The sequence below is a fragment of the Grampus griseus genome (genome assembly GCF_964374135.1).
Source record: "Grampus griseus genome assembly, chromosome: 1".
NCBI classification, from domain to species: domain Eukaryota; kingdom Metazoa; phylum Chordata; class Mammalia; order Artiodactyla; family Delphinidae; genus Grampus; species Grampus griseus.
Window position 1 is genome coordinate 155,133,468 of NC_139017.1, and position 19,892 is coordinate 155,153,359.

Consider the following 19,892-nt stretch of genomic DNA (forward strand, 5'->3'; position numbering starts at 1 on the left):
ACTCTCCTACTTCTAAAGCCATGACTGATCCACATGCTTTCCAGATCCCAGGAAAAACAACCTGGTGGAGATCATCTTGGATGTCAACGTCAGTCAGCTAACTGAGAGGCTGAAGGGGATGTTCATCCGCCAGATTGGGGTCCTCCTGGGGGTGCTGGATTCCGACATCATTGTGCAAAAGATTCAGCCGTACACGGAGCAGAGGTAGCTGGGCAATGAATGGGGGGAGAAAAGGAAAGACCAGGGGGTCCCCTGGACTTCTTGACTGAGCTGAGAAATAGTGTGGGTAGGTAGAGAAGGGTGGGCTCTCTGACCAGGAACCACTCATGGTGTTCATTTTTTTTTTTTTGCGGTACACGGGCTCTCACTGTTGTGGCCTCTCCTGTTGCGGAGCACAGGCTCCGGACGCGTAGGCTCAGCGGCCATGGCTCACGGGCCCAGCCGCTCCGCGGCATGTGGGATCTTCCCGGACCGGGGCACGAACCCGTGTCTCCTGCATCGGCAGGTGGACTCTCAACCACTGCGCCACCAGGGAAGCCCAGTGTTCATTTTTTTAATGAAGAAGAAATGTACTCTTCTAGTACAGGTAAATGGGCTCTGTACTAGACACTGCAGCAGGGTGCAAGGTCAGAAGAGGCCTATGATGTTTGAAGACCATAGTCTAGTAGGGGAGGTAATCAAGTTAACATATAGCATCAGTACAGGGTGGATTTGACAGAATAAGTGCTATTGTGAGCAGATAGTGTAGGGGGTCCTCAGAGAAAGAGAACCAGGCATGGCTTTCTTGACCTAAGCAAAGCCATTTTTGGCCTAAGCCATTTTGTGATCTAAGCCTGGCCACAGTACTTGCCCTTGAACAGGTCTCGGTAATGAATGATCTTAAGGGGAAAAAAAGAAGTCAGGAACAGGGAGTTCCCTGGTGGCTTAGTGGTTAGGATTCCAGGCTTTCACTGCCTTGGCCTGGGTTCAATCCCTGGTCGGGGAACTGAGGTCCCACGAGCCGCATGGTGTGGCCAAAACAAAACAAAAAGGAATGCAGGAACAAATGACTCTTTTCAGGCAAGAGAAGTAACAATAGCAAAAATAGTAAATCAGTTGTAAAGACTCCCAGTTCTGTTTCAGTGGTAAAGGTAGCCTGAAGTACTTGACAACCAGATCAACTGGAACCTAAGGAATGATGATATCGACCTTTTCTGACCCTCATGACCCTCAGCTAAAGCTTGGACTCTGTTGACTTTTGTCCCAATTCTGTGCTGAATTCTCCTCTGCTCAAGCCCCTTCACGAATATGCACGTACCCTGAGCTTAAAGCTTCCGCAGTTTTGCTGCTCACGGAGACACTGCTTTGAGAAAGATCCCGGTGTTCTCCTTACTTGCCACAAGTGATAAAAGTCTTCCTTCTCCTCGTTCTTGACTTGGCTGTGTCTTTTGGCTCAACACCACGTAGAGAACCCAGTTTTCAGGTAACACAATCATGGAGACACAGGCAAGGGCGATTAATTCTTCCAGGAGGGTTGAGGTAGTCCAAAGATTTTCCAGAAGTAAAACTTGCCCTGATGAAGCATAGAAGGACTAGGAGGAAATTCAGAATAGGGGAACAGCATGAGCAATGGTCCTGTGGTATGAAAGTACGGAGTTTCCTCTGGAAGAAGTCCTTGGGTTCAGAGCATTTACCGGGCCCTAGGATATGGGGGACAATAAGGCTGGCTCTGTAGACTGAGAACAGTCATAAGCAAGCCAAGCAGTTTAGTGTTAATACTTCGGATAGGAGGACTCAAGTTAGTTGGTTTTATATGTGTGAATTTTTTGTTTTGTTTTGTTTTTGAAGCAAGGATATTAGATTTTTTTTTTCCTTAGGGAGATAGGTAGTGTGGAGGCTAGACTAAAATAGGGAGAGATCAGGACATCCCTTGCAGTCCATTTGTTAAGACACCGCGCTTCCACTGCAGGGAGTGCAGGTTCAATCCCTGGTCTTGGGAACTAAGATCCCGCATGGCACACAGAGGGGAACTAAGATCCCACAGGCTGCACGGCTCGGCCAAAAAAAAAACAGTAGGGAGAGACCAAAGGCTGGGAGACCAATCAGGACGCTTTTGGACTAGTCTAGTAAAAAAGGTGATAACACCTGAATTGAGGTAGTGGTGGTGGAAATGGCAGAAGAGAAGAGGAAATTAAAAGAAATTCAGAGGTAAATCAGTAGGACTCGGTGACCTTTGGGGAATGAAGGTGAGTGAGCCATCAAGTATGAGGATTTTTGCTTGGATGCCTAGATAGATGGTGAATGCCATTAACTGAGATTAGGGATCCAGTTTCAAAGAAAAGATAATGAGTTCAGTTCTGACTGTTGAATTTGGCGTATCTTATGGGTTACATAGGGACAGGTAGTAGCACATATAGGCTGGAACTTGAGGTGGAAGGGAAGGCCTGAGATAGGGAGTCACTACATACAGGCAGGCTTTAAGGCCATGAGGATGGATGAGTCGCACTGGGAGAGTGTCAAGAGGGTTGAGGAGAGAGCTCTGGAGAACGTCAATATTTAAGGGGGAGGCAAGGAAAGAAGGGCCAGCAAAGGAAACTAAGAAACAGCCGTCAGAGAGATGCGAGGAAAACCAGGTGGGAGCTGTCTGCTGGAAGTTAAGGGACAAGCTGGCAGTAAGGGGCGCTGCCAAAGGATTCAGGTGCTATAGAGACAGGTGTGGTGAGCACGCAAAACAGGCTTTTGGGTTTCTAATTAGTAAGATCATCAGAACTGTAGTGAGATCATTTTACTTAGATGCTGGGAGAAAATTTTTTTCATAGTTTGAGGATGCAGAGGTGGTAAGTATAATGCCTCTTTGAAGAGGCTGGTGTTGAAAACAGTATGGGAGACAAGCTCAGAAGAACACCTTTTAAAGATAGGAAATACTTGAACATTTTTATAGACTGAGGGGAAGGTGCAGAGGAAAGGTAGATGGTGGAGATTGGGGAGGCGGGTTATAAATGGAGGTAGGTCTGGGGCGCTGGCTGTGGGCAGAGCAGGAGACCACTTTCCCTGGAGGCAGGAGGAAAGGAGGGAAGATGTGCTATTATGGGTGAATTTAGAAGTAGAGAAGGATGAAATTTGAGAGTATTGGTACCAACGTCCTGTTTTTTCTCTGAAACTGGAGGCAAGGCCATCTGCTTTGAGAAGGTGAGAATGAGGTGGGCAGTCTGAGGAAAGTGGTAAAGGTTGAGAACAGCAGCTCCAGGAAAGGATGCTGGCTTTGAGCAATATTGGAGTCTCAACCAAGGTTAGAGACATGAGGTGAGAGTAGCGATTCCCAACTCCAGCTGCATAATAGTATCACCTGGAGCTTTTATGAACATATCATTACCCAAGCCTCACCCCCACATGATTATGATTATGATTATGATTCATTTGGTCTGGAGTGAGGTCTGGGCACCTAAAATTTTAAAACTCCCCAGGTGAATCTAATATGCAGTCAGGGTTCAGTGGGTCAGAGACAGCATGATGATTAGGACTTTCTTTTTAACTTCTGCTCAGCAGCCTGGGAATAGGAAAAGGGAAGGTGGCTGCTGGGATCCATCAAGCTGGTGGGAATTGGCTGGGACAAAGCAGTGGAAGACACTAGCGAGAGTGCGGGTAAGAGCATTGCGGAAGGGTTTGCTTGCGTACTTGCCGTCACTGCCTCTGGGACACGAGGAAGAGAGACGCATCACAGTGACTCTGGGTTTCTGGCTTGGCCTAGATTGGCTTAGCTGAGGAATTCAGGAGGAGGATATGATTGCAGGGAGATAGTGTATTACAATGGGAAGGAGCATGGGCCTCACACCAGGCAGTCCTGGCTTCTGAGCCCTGCTCTGTTAGTGGCAGCTTTGCGACAGTGGGCAGATTCTTGCACCTCTCCGAACCCGTTCTTCACTTATAAAAACGCTAGCACCCATGTTATAGGGTTGCTGAAGGTTACATAAGATAATGTTTGTGTAGTCTCTAACACATAATGAGTTAGTGATTATTATAGGTTTATTTTGGAACATGTTGGATTTGAGATGCCTGTGGATGATCTGGTATAGATACTCTAGCAAGCATTTGCAGATACAGATTTGGTCACTCAGGAGGGACATAGGGAGAGGAGACAAAGATTTGAGGGTTATTTGTATATAGACAGAAATTGAAACTGTAAGCATGAATTAGGTAACTAGGAGAAAATATGAGAAATGACCACAGATTTCTTTAAATTAATTTTTATTGAAGTATAGTTGCTTTACAATGTTGTGTTAGTTTCTGCTGTACAGCAAAGTGAAGCAGTTATACATATACATATATCCACTCTTTTTTGGATTTCCTTCCCATTTAGGTCACCACAGAACAGTAGAGTTCCCTGTGCTATATAGTAGGTTCTCATTAGTTATCTATTTTATGTATAGTAGTATATGTATGAGAAATGACCACAAATCTTTTATGGAAGAGGTTTGTTTCTTGATTCTGGCGTTTATAATACCCCATCGTTAGCCTCACTATGCAGCAAGCGTTGAAAAGGCTTTTAGGACAGGGCTTCCCAAACTTTCATGTCAGTTCACCCGGAGAAAATGATGCTGTTTATATGGCACTTGGGGATAAATAGACAGTTATACTGGAAGCAGCTGGTCCAGGGCCTCTGGGATACCCAGGTCCCACCCAGCCACCTTGTGTGCTGTGGGGATCAATACCTGGGGCTCACCTATAAACCCAGTGTGACCCACTGATTGGGAAAGTTCAGTTTGTGAGACTAACACGGAGTCACGAAGCAGGCTGCCAAAAATGGAGGCCAAGGCAGAGAGAACAGATTTTGTGCCACCCAGAAGTGAGTTCAGACATGGTCTACCTTGGACAGAAGTTGACGGTCAGAAAACAAACAGATTCTGGGCCTAGAATAACATAATCTTGCACTGGCCACACCATTGTGTGGGGTCTTTATTGTTGCTGTCATAGTAATGATCGTTTTGGCTATGTTTTGACCTACGGATAATGCTTTGATGCTGTCCAACAATTTATATTTTACAAAGCACTGTGGTTTGTCTCATAGATAACCCAGGCACAAACCCAACAGCACCACACACTTAGCTGTTAAAAGGCTGGCAGGGCTTCCCTGGTGGCACAGTGGTTGAGGGTCTGCCTGCCGATGCGGGGGACGCGGGTTCGTGCCCCGGTCGGGAGGATCCCCCGTGCCGTGGAGTGGCTGCGCCCGTGAGCCATGGCTGCTGAGCCTGCGCGTCCGGAGCCGGTTGCTCCGCGGCGGGAGGGGCTGACAGCAGGGATGTACCCATAACCAAATCCCCATTTTTCTGGCCTCCAGTTAGCTTTTGGAATAGGTCTTCTTGTTAGTTGGGGCAGCTTAGGCCTTTTCTAAAAGCATAGGCTTTAGAGTCAGACATATCAGTTGGGATCTGGCTCTGCCATAATTAACTGTGTGACCTTGGGCAAGTTACTTAACCCCTCTGAGCCCCAGTGTTGTCCTCTGTAGAATGGAGATGATGCTGATAACCCCTTTCTCACGGGCTTCCTGTGAGTGAATGTGTATAACACTTAGCACAGGGTCTGGCACAAACAGAAGGTACTTAGCAAATGATAGCTGCTGCTATCGTGTTGACAGCTTCAGCTCGTTCATACTGTTCCATGTCTCTGCAGCACCAAGATGGTATTTTTTGTTCAAAATGAGCCTCCTCACCAGATCTTCAAAGGCCATGAGGTGGCAGTGATGCTCAAGAGTGAGCTGCGGAAGCAAAAGGCAGACTTTCTGATATTCAGAGCCCTGGAAATCAATACTGTCAGTGAGTAATTCTGGGAAGTTGGGAATGAGAGTCCACCCAGTGTCCACAGCTCACCTGTCAGTCTCTTCTGTCCTTGGGCTTCATTTCCTCTTCTCTGGGAACAAGGAGATAATCACTTTCCTCAACTACCGTTTTTTCTTGAAAGAGTCTCCACTCATTGCAGAGCTTCTTAACCTTCCATGGGCCCCTGAGATAGCATTCAGAGGGGCTGTGAGTTTGAATGGGAAAAAAATTACATCTTTATTTTCACAAACCTCTAACTGAAATTTATTGTTTTCCTCAATCATGAAGGTAGGCAAGAAACTACAGTTAGTATTAACAGAACATGTGACTTTAAGGCAATAGAAATCTCAGAAAATTTTGTATCATACTACATAATGAAATAGCATTTTTACTCATCACCACTTCAAAATTATGACAGTTGTTAGACACACTTCTAGATCTTGTTACTTAATAATTTAATAAAGACGCACGTATTATTTTAAAGTTCTGTATTCTTAAATACTTCAAAAACATGTATAGTATAATTGCCTTCCTTTGTAATACTATGTTTTATTTCGGCAGTTATTCAGAGAAGGGGGTCTGTGGGACATGAAAGATTAAGAACTGCTGATATGGAGAAACAGCAAGTAAAAACAGTCTGGAGCCTTTCTAACTGCTCCAGTTTTATCCATGATGATAATAATGGGCACTGTGTCCAGCTATAAAGGTTCTTGGGGCAGGTCTCCAGGAAATGTCGTCACAGGCCATTGAGCAGGGAATCCCTTCGTATCTTCATGGGCACTGGAATTTGGTCAACCCCCGGCTCTGACGCCCCTTGACTTTTTTCCCTTTCCTGCTACTTTCAGCATGCCAGTTGAACTGTTCGGACCATGGCCACTGTGATTCATTCACCAAACGCTGTATCTGTGACCCTTTTTGGATGGAGAATTTCATCAAGGTGCAGCTGAGGGATGGAGATAGCAACTGTGGTGAGTTTTCTGCTTGGAACTGTGCCAGCTGGTTTGGCGTTGAGTGTGGCTCTGAGTTGAGTGGGTGGGTGTTGGTGTTTCCAAGGCAGATGAGCAACGAGGAGAAGAACTTTGTGTATTTTCTGTTTGCAGAGGACTTTTACTTCCTTCCTCCACACTTGCTCAAGGTTAGAGGAAAGCTCTGAAGCAGTTTTTTGTTTTTGTTTTTGTTTTTGTTTGGCCTCCCAGCACAGCTTGCGGGATCTTAGTTGCTTAGTTCCCCGACCATGGATTGAACCTGGGCCCTGGCAGTGAAAGCGCCGAGTCCTAACCACTGGACTGCCAGGGAACTCCCCTGAAGCAGTTGTTTAAGAAGAAACAAGCTTAAATCAGACCAACTACAAAATGCAGCCTAAATCAGACGAGCCGCAAGGCCTCCTGTCTTTTTGGAGTGCCTGTGTACTCTGGCCCCAGGGAAGCCCGTAGGTTTCCATTCCCCCCTTTCCCTCTGTTAAAGCTCCTTACAGCCTGCCCCACTTCCCCAGGATCTCAGAGCACCAGCTAGAAAACAGGGGCAATTCATAAGGTTTAAAGTTTCAGCTGCCTTTAACTCCAAGGTCTCACCTTCCCTGGGCAGCCCGAGGGGCCTTCTTGTTTACAGAGCGAAGCCATCTCCTACCCAAGGTGGGCAGCCCAGACCTCCCTTCTAGCCTCTTTTTTCACTGCCCTTAATACTTTGTTTCTCTTGGCAGAGTGGAGCGTGTTATATGTTATCATTGCTTCCTTTGTCATTGTTGTTGCCTTGGGAATCCTCTCCTGGACTGTAATCTGTTGTTGTAAGAGGTAAGATGGACTTTCCCTGGAAATTTGTTCGTGCTTCTAATTACATATTTATTCATTAGAGAGGTATCTGGCACCTTCTGTATTGAGGGCGCTGAGTCCTGGGTTTCTTCCCTTCCCATTGCTGTTACATGCCATGGCCCACCCACGGCATGCACAGAAAAGTTCTCCTTACCTCTGACACTCCTGAGGGCAGAAGCACACTCCTGTAGGCTGAGTGGCTGTCACTGCAGTGATTTGCCACCTGGAAAACGTGGCTGTGGCTGGAGTGGGAGTGGGAGGGCCTGGGGTGTGGACCTGGCTCTTATCTCTAGGGTGTGTGGCCTTTAATACTCCACACCTCAGCCTCACCACCTTAGCACATGGGTTCTTTTTTTTTTAAATTGGGGTATAGTTGCTTTACATTGTTGTGTTAGTTTCTGCTGTACAGCAAAGTGAATCAACTTTATGAATACATATACCCCCTCTTTTCTGGATTTCCTTCCTGTTTAGGTCACCACAGAGCATTAAGTAAAGTTCCCTGTGCTGTACAGCAGGTTCTCATTAGTTATCTATTTTATACATATTAGTGTATATATGTCGATCCCAATCTCCCAATTCATCCCACCACTCCTTTCCCCCCTTGGTGTCCATATGTTTGTTCTCTACGTCTGTGTCTCTGTTTCTGCCTTGCAAACAGGTTCATCTGTACCATTTTTCTAAATTCCACATATGTGCGTTAATATACGATATTTGTTTTTCTCTTTCTGACTTACCTCACTCTGTATGACAGTCTCTAGGTCCATCCACATCTCTACAAATGACCCAGTTTGGTTCCTTTTTATGGCTGAGTAATATTCCATTGTATATATGTACCACATCTTCTTTATCCATTCATCTGTCGTTGGACATTTAGGTTGCTTCCATGACCTGGCTATTGTAAATAGAGCTGCAATGAACATTGGAATGCCTGTGTCTTTTTGAATTATGGTTTTCTCAGGGTATATGCCCAGTAGTGGGATTGCTGGGTTGTGTGGTAATTCTATTTTTAGTTTTTTAAGGAACCTCCATACTGTTTTCCATAGTGGCTGTATCAATTTACATTCCCACCAACAGTGCAAGAGGGATCCCTTTCTCCACACCCTCTCCAGAATTTGTTGTTTGTAGATTTTCTGATGATGCCCATTCTGACTGGTGTGAGGTGATACCTCATTGTAGTTTTGATTTGCATTTCTCTAATGACTAGTGATGTTGAGCATCTTTTCATGTGCTTCTTGGCCATCTGTATGTCTTCTTTGGAGAAATGTCTATTTAGGTCTTCTGCCCATTTTTTTGATTGGGTTTTTTTTTTTTTTTTTTTTGATATTGAGCTGCATGAGCCGTTTGTGTATTTTGGAGATTAATCCTTTGTCCGTTGCTCCATTTGCAAATATTTTCTCCCATTCTGAGGGTTGTCTTTTTGTCTTGTTTATGGTTTCCTTTGCTGTGCAAAAGCTTTTAAGTTTCATTAGGTCCCATCTGTTTATTTTTGTTTTCATTTTCATTACTTTGGGAGGTGGGTCAAAAAAGATCTTGCTGTGATTTATGTCCAAGAGTGTTCTTCCTATGTTTTTCTCTAAGAGTTTTGTAGTGTCTGGTCTTACATTTAGGTGTTTAATCCATTTTGAGTTTATTTTTGTGTATGGTGTTAGGGAGTGTTCTGATTTCATTCTTTTACATGTAGCTGTGGCACATGGGTTCTTAATTTGTTTGCCTTCTTTCAGTTTGGGATTCTCATGTGTATATGTTTTTATGTAATTGTAGACTTAGGTTAGTCATGATTAAGTCTTTCAGGTTTTTTCATTTAGTCTTCCTATCTAGTCTTACAATATTTAATGGTAACATTTATTGTGTTTTTAATTATTAATAATAAGTATCATTTCTATGTTTACTGTGTACCAAGCAAAAATGTATAAAATGTGTATAACATTTTATACATTTTATAGGTAATATCTTTTTTAATATGCATAACAACCTTTTCTCAGGAAAATGACATTTTCCATGGACACACAGTTAATAAGTGGCAGAACTGAGATTCAACCTGCAATATAATCTCACAATAAAACTTAGAAAATTAAAAGAATTTTTTAAAATTCCCACCAGCCTAAGACAACCACCATTAACAAGGTTTTGCTGGTTTAATGCTTTCCTCCACCCTATACCCTTCCAGCATAGGAGCGTCATTTTATTTACATTTTTAACCCATCTATCCTTCCTTCATTACCACTGTGGAGTGGTGAGTCCATGATAAAATGATAATGTTTCCTTTACCTTTTCCCAAATCGGTGAGGACTATTTGAATAACAGATCCCAGTTGCTGCCTTTCCCAGCTGAGAAACAAGGAGAAGCATCCCTTCCTTTAAGCAGCGTCCCCCAAGGCAGGGCCCTGCCTGCAGTCTGGCTGCCGCCCCGTGGTGGGCTACCTGCGCCTCACACAGAACCTCTTCCTGAGCGGGGGATTGTGTTTTTCAGACAAAAAGGAAAACCGAAGAGGAAAAGCAAGTACAGGATCCTGGATGCCACGGATCAGGAAAGCCTGGAACTGAAGCCAACGTCCCGAGCAGGTAGTGGCCCCGGGAACTGGGAACCGGGGGTGTCTAGGTTGGTGCGCTCTCCCTGAAGAGCCACCACCATCACAGTCCCTCCTAAGTGTGTTTTTGTTGGCGGCTCTTTGTGCTGGAAAAGCATCTTGTCCCGTCCCTGATGAGGGCTCAGGGTCGGCTTTGCCTACTGAACAAGCTCGGACCCCAGGGCTCACTTCTTAGTGGTCCTTTGACTGTGCCGAGGGGCTCAGCCCCTTGCTTTCCTTTGCCTGCTCGTTCCCCTCAGGGTTCCTGCCTGGAGTTCAGCTTTTCAAGGTGTCCCTGTAGTCAGGCTCAGGGACCTTGGTCTCTTATTCCTGATCCTGGGCAGACAAGGTAAGGCCACGAAGAGATCAAAGCCAGCGTCTGCCAGCTGGCCTCCTTGCCGCCAGCCATCCTCTCCCATCTTCCTCTCTCCAGTATTTGTCAGGTAGATCCACAGGCTCCATCATTGTCTCAGAGCAGGTGGAGGGCAGCTCCCCTGCTGGCTCCAGGTGCACTGCGCTCATCTGTCAGAGAATTTCCAGCTGCACAAGCATTAAGACGGCTTTCAGTGATGGGGCTCGGAGGGCCAGGGTGGGTAGCAGGCCCTCCGTCCTTGTCTGGACTAGGTCATTGGTGAGGTTCCCATTCATCATGGACGCCACACGACAGGCCTCATCTCTTTAGGGGAGCTGGACTCTATATAGAGCTATTCCTAAACACTCTGCTAGTAGAACTATTTTTATACAAAGTATTTATTAAACATCTCTCATGCTTAAAGCTTCGTATTAGGAGAGGCTGTAAGGGGACTATAGAGAGTTCTAAACCATAGGCTCTGCCCTCAGAATTTCACTGTAGTGAGGGAGAAGACATATGAGAAGAGAATAAATGCTCATAGGCAGCCTGGGCTCTGTCAGCACCCAGGCAGCTTGGTTAGGGAACGCTGTGGGGCGGTGCCTGGAGGCTGGGGCCTAGCGAACCACAGAAGCGCAGCCAGAGCGCACACAGGATACTGAGGATGAGGCCTCGAGGGGAGAACGTTGTACAGCACCGTCCACAGGGTAGCCAAGGTTGTGTTTATGTTGCTGTGGCAAGGCTTTTCCCCTCCTTGAAGTCATTCGCGACTTACTTTTGGTCTGGTAGACATGGCCCTGGTGAGCTTACATCACTGTGCTTTTCTGAGATCCTCCTCCTTGCTGGTATCTCTCTTTTCGAAACAAATTTTGTTGGTTCATATTTCTGTCCAGAAAGCACTTTCTCGTCCTTCCCTTAACCTGCCAATTAAAGTCGTGCTTATCTTTCTCCCACATGTCTGTTTTGGCATTTCTCTCACTGTATTATATCCGTTATGTTATTGTTTGTCCGCTTACTAGGTAGGGACTGTACCTTATTCATTTGTAAATATGGATTAATACCACTGTGTACCAGGCCCTGTGCCAGATACTGGTTATATTACAGTGAACTAAACAGAAAGACGTTGCTCTCGTGTAGTTTATGTTGGGCCGACATTAAACAAACAAGTTCACAAATATACAAAATGTGATAATGGAAGTCTTTATAAAGAATAACACTTAAGCTGAGACCCAAGGGATGACGAGAAGGAGAGTAAGGCACGTGAAGACTCTGGGAAATAGGACTGCAGGCAAAGCTGGTGACGGCCCAGCTGCTGGAATGAGCAGAGGGGATTTGAAGAAGACATGGTGAGCATTGGGTGAGGGGCACAAGGCTGGACAGGTGAGCAGGGACCTTGCTGTGGGTTCCTTCTAAGAGCAATGGGGAGCCATGGGTAGTTTTTTCAGGAGGTGCATGGTGCAGTTAGATTTACATTTTAAAAAGACAACTGTGGCTGCTATGTGAAGGAACTGGAGAGGCAAAAGTGAGTGAGAGGAGATTAGATAGAATGCCCTTATGGAGAGATGATGAGATGGAGAGAGGCAGACGGGTTCCAGATACATCTGGGGGCAAGGCTTGCTGAGTTCATGCTATGTTTTCCAAGGGGGGTGAGAGAGAAGGAGAAGTAAAGGGTGGCGCCCAAGCATCTTCTCTGAGCGTCTGTGGATTGGGTGCTTTTATTACCCTAGATGCAAACGACTGCAGAAGCAGCGCTGGAGAAGGTCGTTTGGTTTAGAACAGTTATGAGTGGGGTTGAGGAAATGAGGCTGGAGGACGAAATTATGGGGACTTTTGAACATCAGCCTAAGGAGTTAAGCATTTATTCTGATGGTGATGAGAAGTGACATCTTGAGAATGCTGGCATGGTAAAATTAGCCTAGTGACAACATTTCATTCATTGAAGAGATTACAGGTGGAGGCCAGCAAGGAGATTCTTGTGACGGTCCGAGGAGGGATGATGATGGCTCAGACAGCTTGGTATCAGGGGGATGGAGGGACAGGAAAGGTCCAGGCTGCCTTCTGACATGAGAGACAAGAGACTGATAGCCCTGACGACAGAATTAGGACAGTCGGTGCAGTTTGGGTAAGAGGAGACGAATTAAATTGAACTCAGCAGAACAGGACTGGATAGGAATCTTCTGTATGCTGGTGACGGTCGGCTCCGCAAAAGTAGATCACATCCGTTCTGGGGAGAGTGTCGAGGGACAAAAGAAGAGTCCAGGGCTAAGGAGCTGAGGTGAGGGAGGAGGGGTGTCACCAGGGAGCAGTCAGCGTGCTTGCTGCTGTGGAAGAAAAGCGTAAGAATTGGTGATGACGGCAGTCACGACACTGGAGAAGTTTCTGGTCACCTAACGAAATGGAGTAGATGGTGAGTGATAGATGGCAGAAGTCAAAGTGCAGTTTATTTAGGAAGTATGTAGGTGGTGAGAAAATGGAGGCCCTAAATACTTAAAAGTCCTTTTAGAAGTTGAGCGACAGTAAGTGGAGATTCAGGACAGGGTGGACGGGGTTCAGGAGCGCGTTTGCAGGCAGAGACGCAGAAGACAGAGGGGAGGGTCCTGGGCAGGGAGGAGGGAGGAGTGGGTAAAGGGCTTAAGATGCCTCTTCTGAGGCAGGCGGGTGGGTGACGCCAGGATGGGAAGGCAGACTTGTGGGGAAAGGGAGGGAGCGGGGAGGGCTGCAGGTGGCCAGCTGCTCCCAGGTAACCAAGATGAGACTAGATGAGGGTCGGCAGGCCCTTCTGTGCGCGGTGTCCTCGTGAGGAGGCGGTGAGAGTCGCCTTGCATCTGGTGTGGGTCTGACCAGGCCAGAAGTCCCAGCTCTTGTTCTGGGCTCTGCAGTGGATTCGTGGGTGCAACCCAGAGCGGAGTCACCAGTAGGACGAGGAGAATGGGATTCAGAACCAAACTGTACAAGGTATGGAACTGAAGAAGTTCAGCCGGAAGAAGAGTGAGTTTAGTGGAGGGTGACGTGTGCGGAAGTGAGCCGAGGCGGATGCCGCCGGGAGGAGGGGGACCTGGACGTGGCGTGCGCCCACCCGAGTGAGCTCGGAGCCGCTGGCACCGAAGGCCAGCAGGCGGAGCGGGACACGTGCCCACCCTCAGGAGACATGGTTTACATTCAGCAGTTGTGGGTTTTGCTTTGGTTTGGTTTTGCTGTTCTGTTGACTTTTCTTCAAGACTTTCTATTGAAGTCTATTAGATTGAACCATATAAGATTACTGATGATTGACTTTTGACCTATAAAAATAGCAGTTTTCTGTGATTCAGTCTAATGTGTACAGAAAATCATAAGCACATTTCATAAGTGAATGTACCCATGTAATCAGCCCCCCAGAAGCGCCCCCTTTGTGCTTCTTCCCAGTCACTGCCTGCCTCCCCCCAATTTACTTCTAATATCTTGGAGTAGTTTATATAAATGGAATCATTGGGCTTGGCGCCTGTCCCTCAACATTACATTTAGGACATCCATCCGTGTTGTTAGGTAGAGCAGTCGTTCGTCCGTTCCCATTGCCGTGTAATTTCCCTCGTAGGAATATATTTATTTGTCAGGTATACTGTGGATGGGCAGCTGAGCTCTTTCCATTTGGGGCTGTGATGGGGAGTGCTGCTGTAAACGTTCTTGCCCATGTCCTTTGGCGGACATGTGTATGGATTTCTGTTAGGTGTAGACCTAGGAACGGGATTGCTGAGTCAGAGGAGATGTATGTGTTCAGCACCCACTGATATAACCAGCTTCCTAGCTTGTATTGCTTAGTGGATGAATCCCACTCAGTTCTTCAAGCAGAGCGGGAGCTAGAGGTAGGAGGGCCCGGGTGAGTGCTGTGTACTTTGGAGCCAGCAGCACGTCCCCCCTTAAGCTCCTGTCCTCCACGCCTATGGCCCAGAAGGGCTTTAGGGAACAAGGGAAGCTTCAAGTGCTTGGATGCTGGAGGAGAAAGCCCTCAAAGGGTATTTCATCTATAGGGGCAAAACAGAGGTTTTGAGAACGTTCACGCTCCCCTGGTCTTGACGCTTCTTACGTTGCCACTGTCCCCTACCACATTGGAAAAGCCTGGGAAGCTGGTGTTCTTCTCTGGCCCTGCTGCTCTGCAGTCCTGAGAATCAGTGGGAGTTGTGGCCGTCCACAGTCATGTCCCAGAACCGTGCCCCTGAGATGGACAAGCTGGGCCCCAGAGCACACTGCGCAGATGACCAGCACACGGGCAAGGTCTGTGGGGCTGTGGTTCCCGAGTGACAGGTGCAGTCAGAGTCTAGATGCCCTCATCGTTCACAGCCTGAAGTCATGTCTGGCCAGGAAAGGGCAGAATGCCTGAGAATCATCCCAGGACCTTCTTTCAGTGTTTATTGGGGACCTGGATGGGACCAGGGGGAGGGAGAGTGATTGTTGGAGGATGAGGGTTCAAACACAGCTCACCTGACTGGTCACCTTTTTTTTTTTTTAAACTAATTTATTTATTATCTATTTATTTTGGGCTGTGTTGTGTCTTCGTTGCTGCATGCAGGCTTTTCTCTGGTTGCAGTGAGCGAGGGCTACTCTTCATTGCGGAGCACAGGCTCTGGACGCGCAGGCTCAGTGACCATGGCTCACGGGCCCAGCCGCTCCGCGGCAGGTGGGATCTTCCCGGACCGGGGCACGAACCCCTGTACCCTGCATCGGCAGGCGGACTCTCAACCACTGCGCCACCAGGGAAGCCCCAAGCTGGGTTCTTGATGTTGGCAATTCCCACTTCTAGTTCTGCTGTCTCAGCCTACCTTTTGCTTACTCTGGAGTAGTATTTGTACCAGCCAGCGGGCAGCCATCTTGCTGTTGGATGGGATCTGCCCTAAAGCTATTACCAGACCTCGTGGTATGGTCTGGCCTCTGCAGCCATAAGGATGAATAGTGAAGGAAACTACAGTTACTTATAGAATCTCAGGCATCTTGGGACTTCCCTGGTGGCACAGTGGGTAAGAATCCGCCTGCCAATGCAGGGGACACGGGTTCGAGCCCTGGTCCGGGAAGATTCCACATGCCATGAAGCAACTAAGCCAGTGTGCCACAACTACTGAGCCTGTGAGCCACAACTACTGAGCCTGTGAGCCACAACTACTGAAGCCTGCGCGCCTAGAGCCCGTGCCCCACAAGAGAAGCCACCGCAATAAGAGGCCCGCGCACCGCAATGAAGAGTAGCCCCCTCTCACCACAACTAGAGGAAGCCCGTACACAGCAACGAAGACCCAGCACAGCCAAAAATAAATATAAAAAAATAAATAAATTTATTAAAAAGAAAAAATCTCAGGCATCTTTTCTGACCTCAGGTGCTTCTTATGGGTCCTCGTTTGTGTGTTCTGACCAGCTGACGGCTTGGGACAGTCCCCGCTTCAGTCAGGCTCTGAAGCAGAGGCCTCTCCAGGCCACATGCCTGCTCTCTCACCCCTTGTACCCTCTCAGCGAAGCCAGGGTAAACGTCTACGTAGAATGAGATTGTGTCCTCCCTCAGTGTCAGCACCTCTGGCAGGCACTGTACATCCATACTGAGCCAGGGTACAGTGACAAAACTCATTCTCTAGAGCCTAAGTTCTTGTTCCTTGTATTTCCTGCCCCCCACAGAACTCCACCCTCTGCATAAAGGGAGATAAAACATTCTACATTTAAAAGAGAGAGAAAAGAGAATGTCGTTGGGTGGCACTAACCAAAGCTAATAGATGCTGAAAATAAAGAATCCCCATTGGAACCTGATCGGTCGCTCTCTGAGGCTTCCCTGATGGACTGTCCCGTCTAGCCAGGGCTGGGAGGACTTGGGAAGCCTCCTTTTCAGGAGAGGGACCATGACTGGCCCTGTCCCTCTGCTTCTGTTCAGGCTGGGAGGAGGGTGCAGGGTGTGGCTCAAGGAGGAGATTTGTGCTTCTGACGCTGGGTCCCTTGACTCCCTTGCAGGCGTCAGACACAAAGGCCCAGTGCTGAGCAGCAGCCTGATGCACTCGGAGTCGGAGCTGGACAGTGACGACGCCATCTTCACATGGCCAGACCGAGAGAAGGGCAAACTCCTGCATGGTCAGAACGGCTCCGTGCCCAACGGGCAGACCCCGCTTAAGGCCAGGAGCCCACGGGAGGAGATCTTGTAGCCGCCTGGTCTGTCTCCTCAGGTTAGGGGTTGGCAGTGCTAGGGTGCAGGGCATTGCCAGGCTGGTTCTCATACCTCCCATGTCTGAGGGCAGCTGTTCTCCCAGCGTCTGCTGGTCACTCCACCCTAATACCCTCAACTAGAGCTGCTGGTACTTGAATCCAGAGACCTTCTCCGGGAACCCCTGAATGAAGCTGTGAATGAAGAGGTTTCCTCTTTAAACCTGTCTGGTAGGTCCTCCTCACCTCAGGGCCTCCTTTTCTGGAACCCCTCCTCTGCTCCGAGGATGGACACTGGCAGCTCCTGGCCTCCTCTCCAGCTCTTTGCTGGCAGGGTTGCTGCTTCCGGGGCATCTGCACAGCGAGGCCTGGCTGTGTCCTCCACCCCTGGGTACATAAACAAGCACTGCCAGCCCCCTGGCTCCAAAAGCCTGCCTGCAGGCACGTTCTTTGTTCTCGGCTTTGGGGCGGAGCGCCCTCTTGCTAGGCCCAGAGGAAGTGGTGCCCCTCCTCACCGCTGCTGCTGGGCTAGGGGAGGGCTGGCTGTTTCAGGAACACAGAGGGGCCCCTCTGGCTGCTGGACTGTTGTGTCAGAGTAGCCAGGCCGGACACCGACTGCCACCCTCTTCCTCCTGACCACCCTGGCTGCTTCAGGGATCAGGCCACCACTCCCTGTGCCCAGAGGAGAGAGCCACAAACAGACTGGCATGAGAGTGCACGTGTGTGACTGCCCCACAGCGGTCTCCTCTGTGTCCATCTGTCCGAGTGTCTTCCCTCTGTGTCCCTTGCGTGTGTGTGTGTGTGTGTGTGTGTGTGTGTGTGTGCATCAGCTCCTCCTAGGGCTCTTGGCTACTCATAAGGCAACCTTGACCTGGAAAGACTTTCAGCTTCATGGAACAGAGACTTCCTGAATCCCTCCGGCCCTGTCACTGGTTCCTCAGCCATGGTTTCTGGGTGTTGAGGAATGGGAGCTTTGGGGGAGTGGCTTTTTAAAAAGAAACTTACAGTTTATACTACTGCACTACAGTCTGTCGTGAGATGATTAAACATGCTATTTAATTGTACATGTGCCTGCTGGGTGTGCCGCTTTGTGCTCCATTGCTGGCCTCTACCACGGGTCCAGGCACCTGTATGTCCCTGTGACATGATGGCCTCCGGCAGGGAGGTCATGGGCCTGGCATCAGCATGTGTGGTGCTGGGACCCTGCCTCAGTGGCTGCTGATGGAGGAGTCACCGCCCTGGCCCCTGCTGGCCAGCTGCTCCTTGTGGCTTTTAGGGAGGGGAGTTTTCTGTCCTTCCTTCGACCTTCTGTGAGCACAAAATTGATGCATACACACACAAACACCACCACCCCCTCTCACCCCTACCCTTACCCCATGGACAAGCTTGGGGATACAGCGTGTCCCAGTGCCCAGGTTGGCCTTTATGGGCCCTGCCCTTCTCTTTGGGGTCTACAAAGCAGTAGGGCTTGGCCCTGGGCCCCCAGAGCACTGTGCAGTGTTGGAGGGACAGCCTGCTGAGCTTGTGGGATGAAAGGAGGGCTGCTGTTCAGTCTTGGACTCCCAGGAAAGGGAGGGGAGAGAAGGACTGTGGAACTCATTCTTTCCCCAAGGCCCTGTGCACAAAAAGCAGCTGAGGGTGGGCGGTATTGGTTCTGTTTTTACAGGAACAGAAACGAGGCATACGAGAAGTAACTCGGTCCACACACCGTAAATGACGGAATTAGAACTCAGGCCCAGCAGAGCCTGTGCGTGGTCTGGATCAAAACCACCTTTAAAAATGGGTTGCTGGGCCCCACCTCTGTGTTTCTGATTGAGTAGGACTGGGACGAAACACGAGAATTTGCCTTTCTGATAAGTTCCCAGAGATGCTCTTCTGCTGGTCTGGGGACCACACTCTGAGAACCGCTGGTCTAGAAGTGCACATTCAGTGTGTCATGAATAGGAGGCAGCAGCTGACCTGTCCCGAGCGAGGGTGCAGGAAGCTCAGAGGAGTGGGAGCTTGAATCTGCCCGGGGCGCGCTGTGGGCTAGGGCTGCGTGTGTTCTCGGGTGTGCAGGCCAGGCTGCCCCAGAGCAGCTGGTGGGCAGGCGATCGGGACTTAGTGAGGTTGGTGTATTGGAAGAACTTTGAAGGATCCATGAAGGAGCTACAGGACTTGATAACTTACTGGCTTTGTAGGTTTTTTCTGTGTTCTTTGGGCCTCATTCCTATATCTTATCTCAGCCACAGCTCATTGAAGGATATATTTTTATCTCAGTCTCGGATGAATAAAAGAATTTTTCATCCCCTACTCCTCCCACCAAAAAAGGGACAAAACCCAGAAACCAGTGCTGCTTTCCTGGCTTGGGGTCTTGCATCGAGAAGATTGCCGTGTCCCTATTCTTGCCTGACTCATGAAAGAGCCAGAAATCCTTGGGCTTGCTTAGGGAGAGCTAGGCTACTTCCATATATCCCTGTCACCCCAAAGGAACCCTTCTGAAATAATCCTGAATTTCAGGAGCCTGGGAGCCCCTGCCTTGACCACACCTAGCTGAACACTCCTCCACCCTCAAAGGCCTCCATCTTTCATTTTCTAGAATGGCCAGAGGGAAGGCCAACAGAGGGCATCCTCGCATTTCTTGAAGCCCACAGGTACTATGTGTGGAGAGGAGACTTAGTCACCAGGAAGCAACACTCAAAGAAAACCCCTCAGGCTGGAAGTCTGCAGCATGGCCTTCCTTCTGTGGGAGCAAAGGTGGGGGAGACTCTGAATCTTGTTCTTCCAGCTTCCCTTTGGCCTATCTGATCAGTGAAGGGAGCCAGCACAGGTGGCCACACACACTGAGAGTTGTTCTCTGAGAACAAACAGGTATGGAAAGAAGGTGCGCGCAGTCAGGAGCCATGAGCCCCTGGGAAGGAGGGTTTGAGGAGCATGGATCAGGCCCTTGACTCCTTTGTGGAATTTGTGTTGAGGTTTAAAGGCTCCTATTTAGTCTCTGGTCAAACCCAGGCCACCGGGCTTCCCTGGTGGCGCAGTCGTTGAGAATCCGCCTGCCAATGCAGGGGACACGGGTTCGAGCCCTGGTCCGGGAAGATCCCACGTGCTGCGGAGCAACTAAGCCCGTGAGCCACAACTACTGAGCCTGCACACCTAGAGCCCGTGGTCTGCAACAATGAGAAGCCACTGCAATGAGAAGCCCGTGCGCCGCAACGAAGAGTAGCCCCCGCTCGCCACAACTAGAGAAAGCCCGC

General features: G+C 48.7%; 1 protein-coding gene across 2 annotated transcripts in view; it reads left to right on the forward strand.

Annotated features, from left to right (window-relative positions):
- KIAA0319L (KIAA0319 like) overlaps positions 1–17,715 on the forward strand; it is a 109,531-nt gene extending 91,816 nt beyond the window's left edge. For both annotated transcript variants that reach the window (XM_082667619.1, XM_082667620.1), the window contains exons 16-21: positions 45–204; positions 5,647–5,789; positions 6,638–6,760; positions 7,492–7,582; positions 10,070–10,161; positions 16,474–17,715. In XM_082667619.1, coding sequence (XP_082523745.1) covers positions 45–204; positions 5,647–5,789; positions 6,638–6,760; positions 7,492–7,582; positions 10,070–10,161; positions 16,474–16,661 — 797 coding nt within the window. In that variant the 3' untranslated portion in view covers positions 16,662–17,715. The remainder of the gene's footprint in view (positions 1–44; positions 205–5,646; positions 5,790–6,637; positions 6,761–7,491; positions 7,583–10,069; positions 10,162–16,473) is intronic.
- Positions 17,716–19,892: the final 2,177 nt, after the last annotated feature.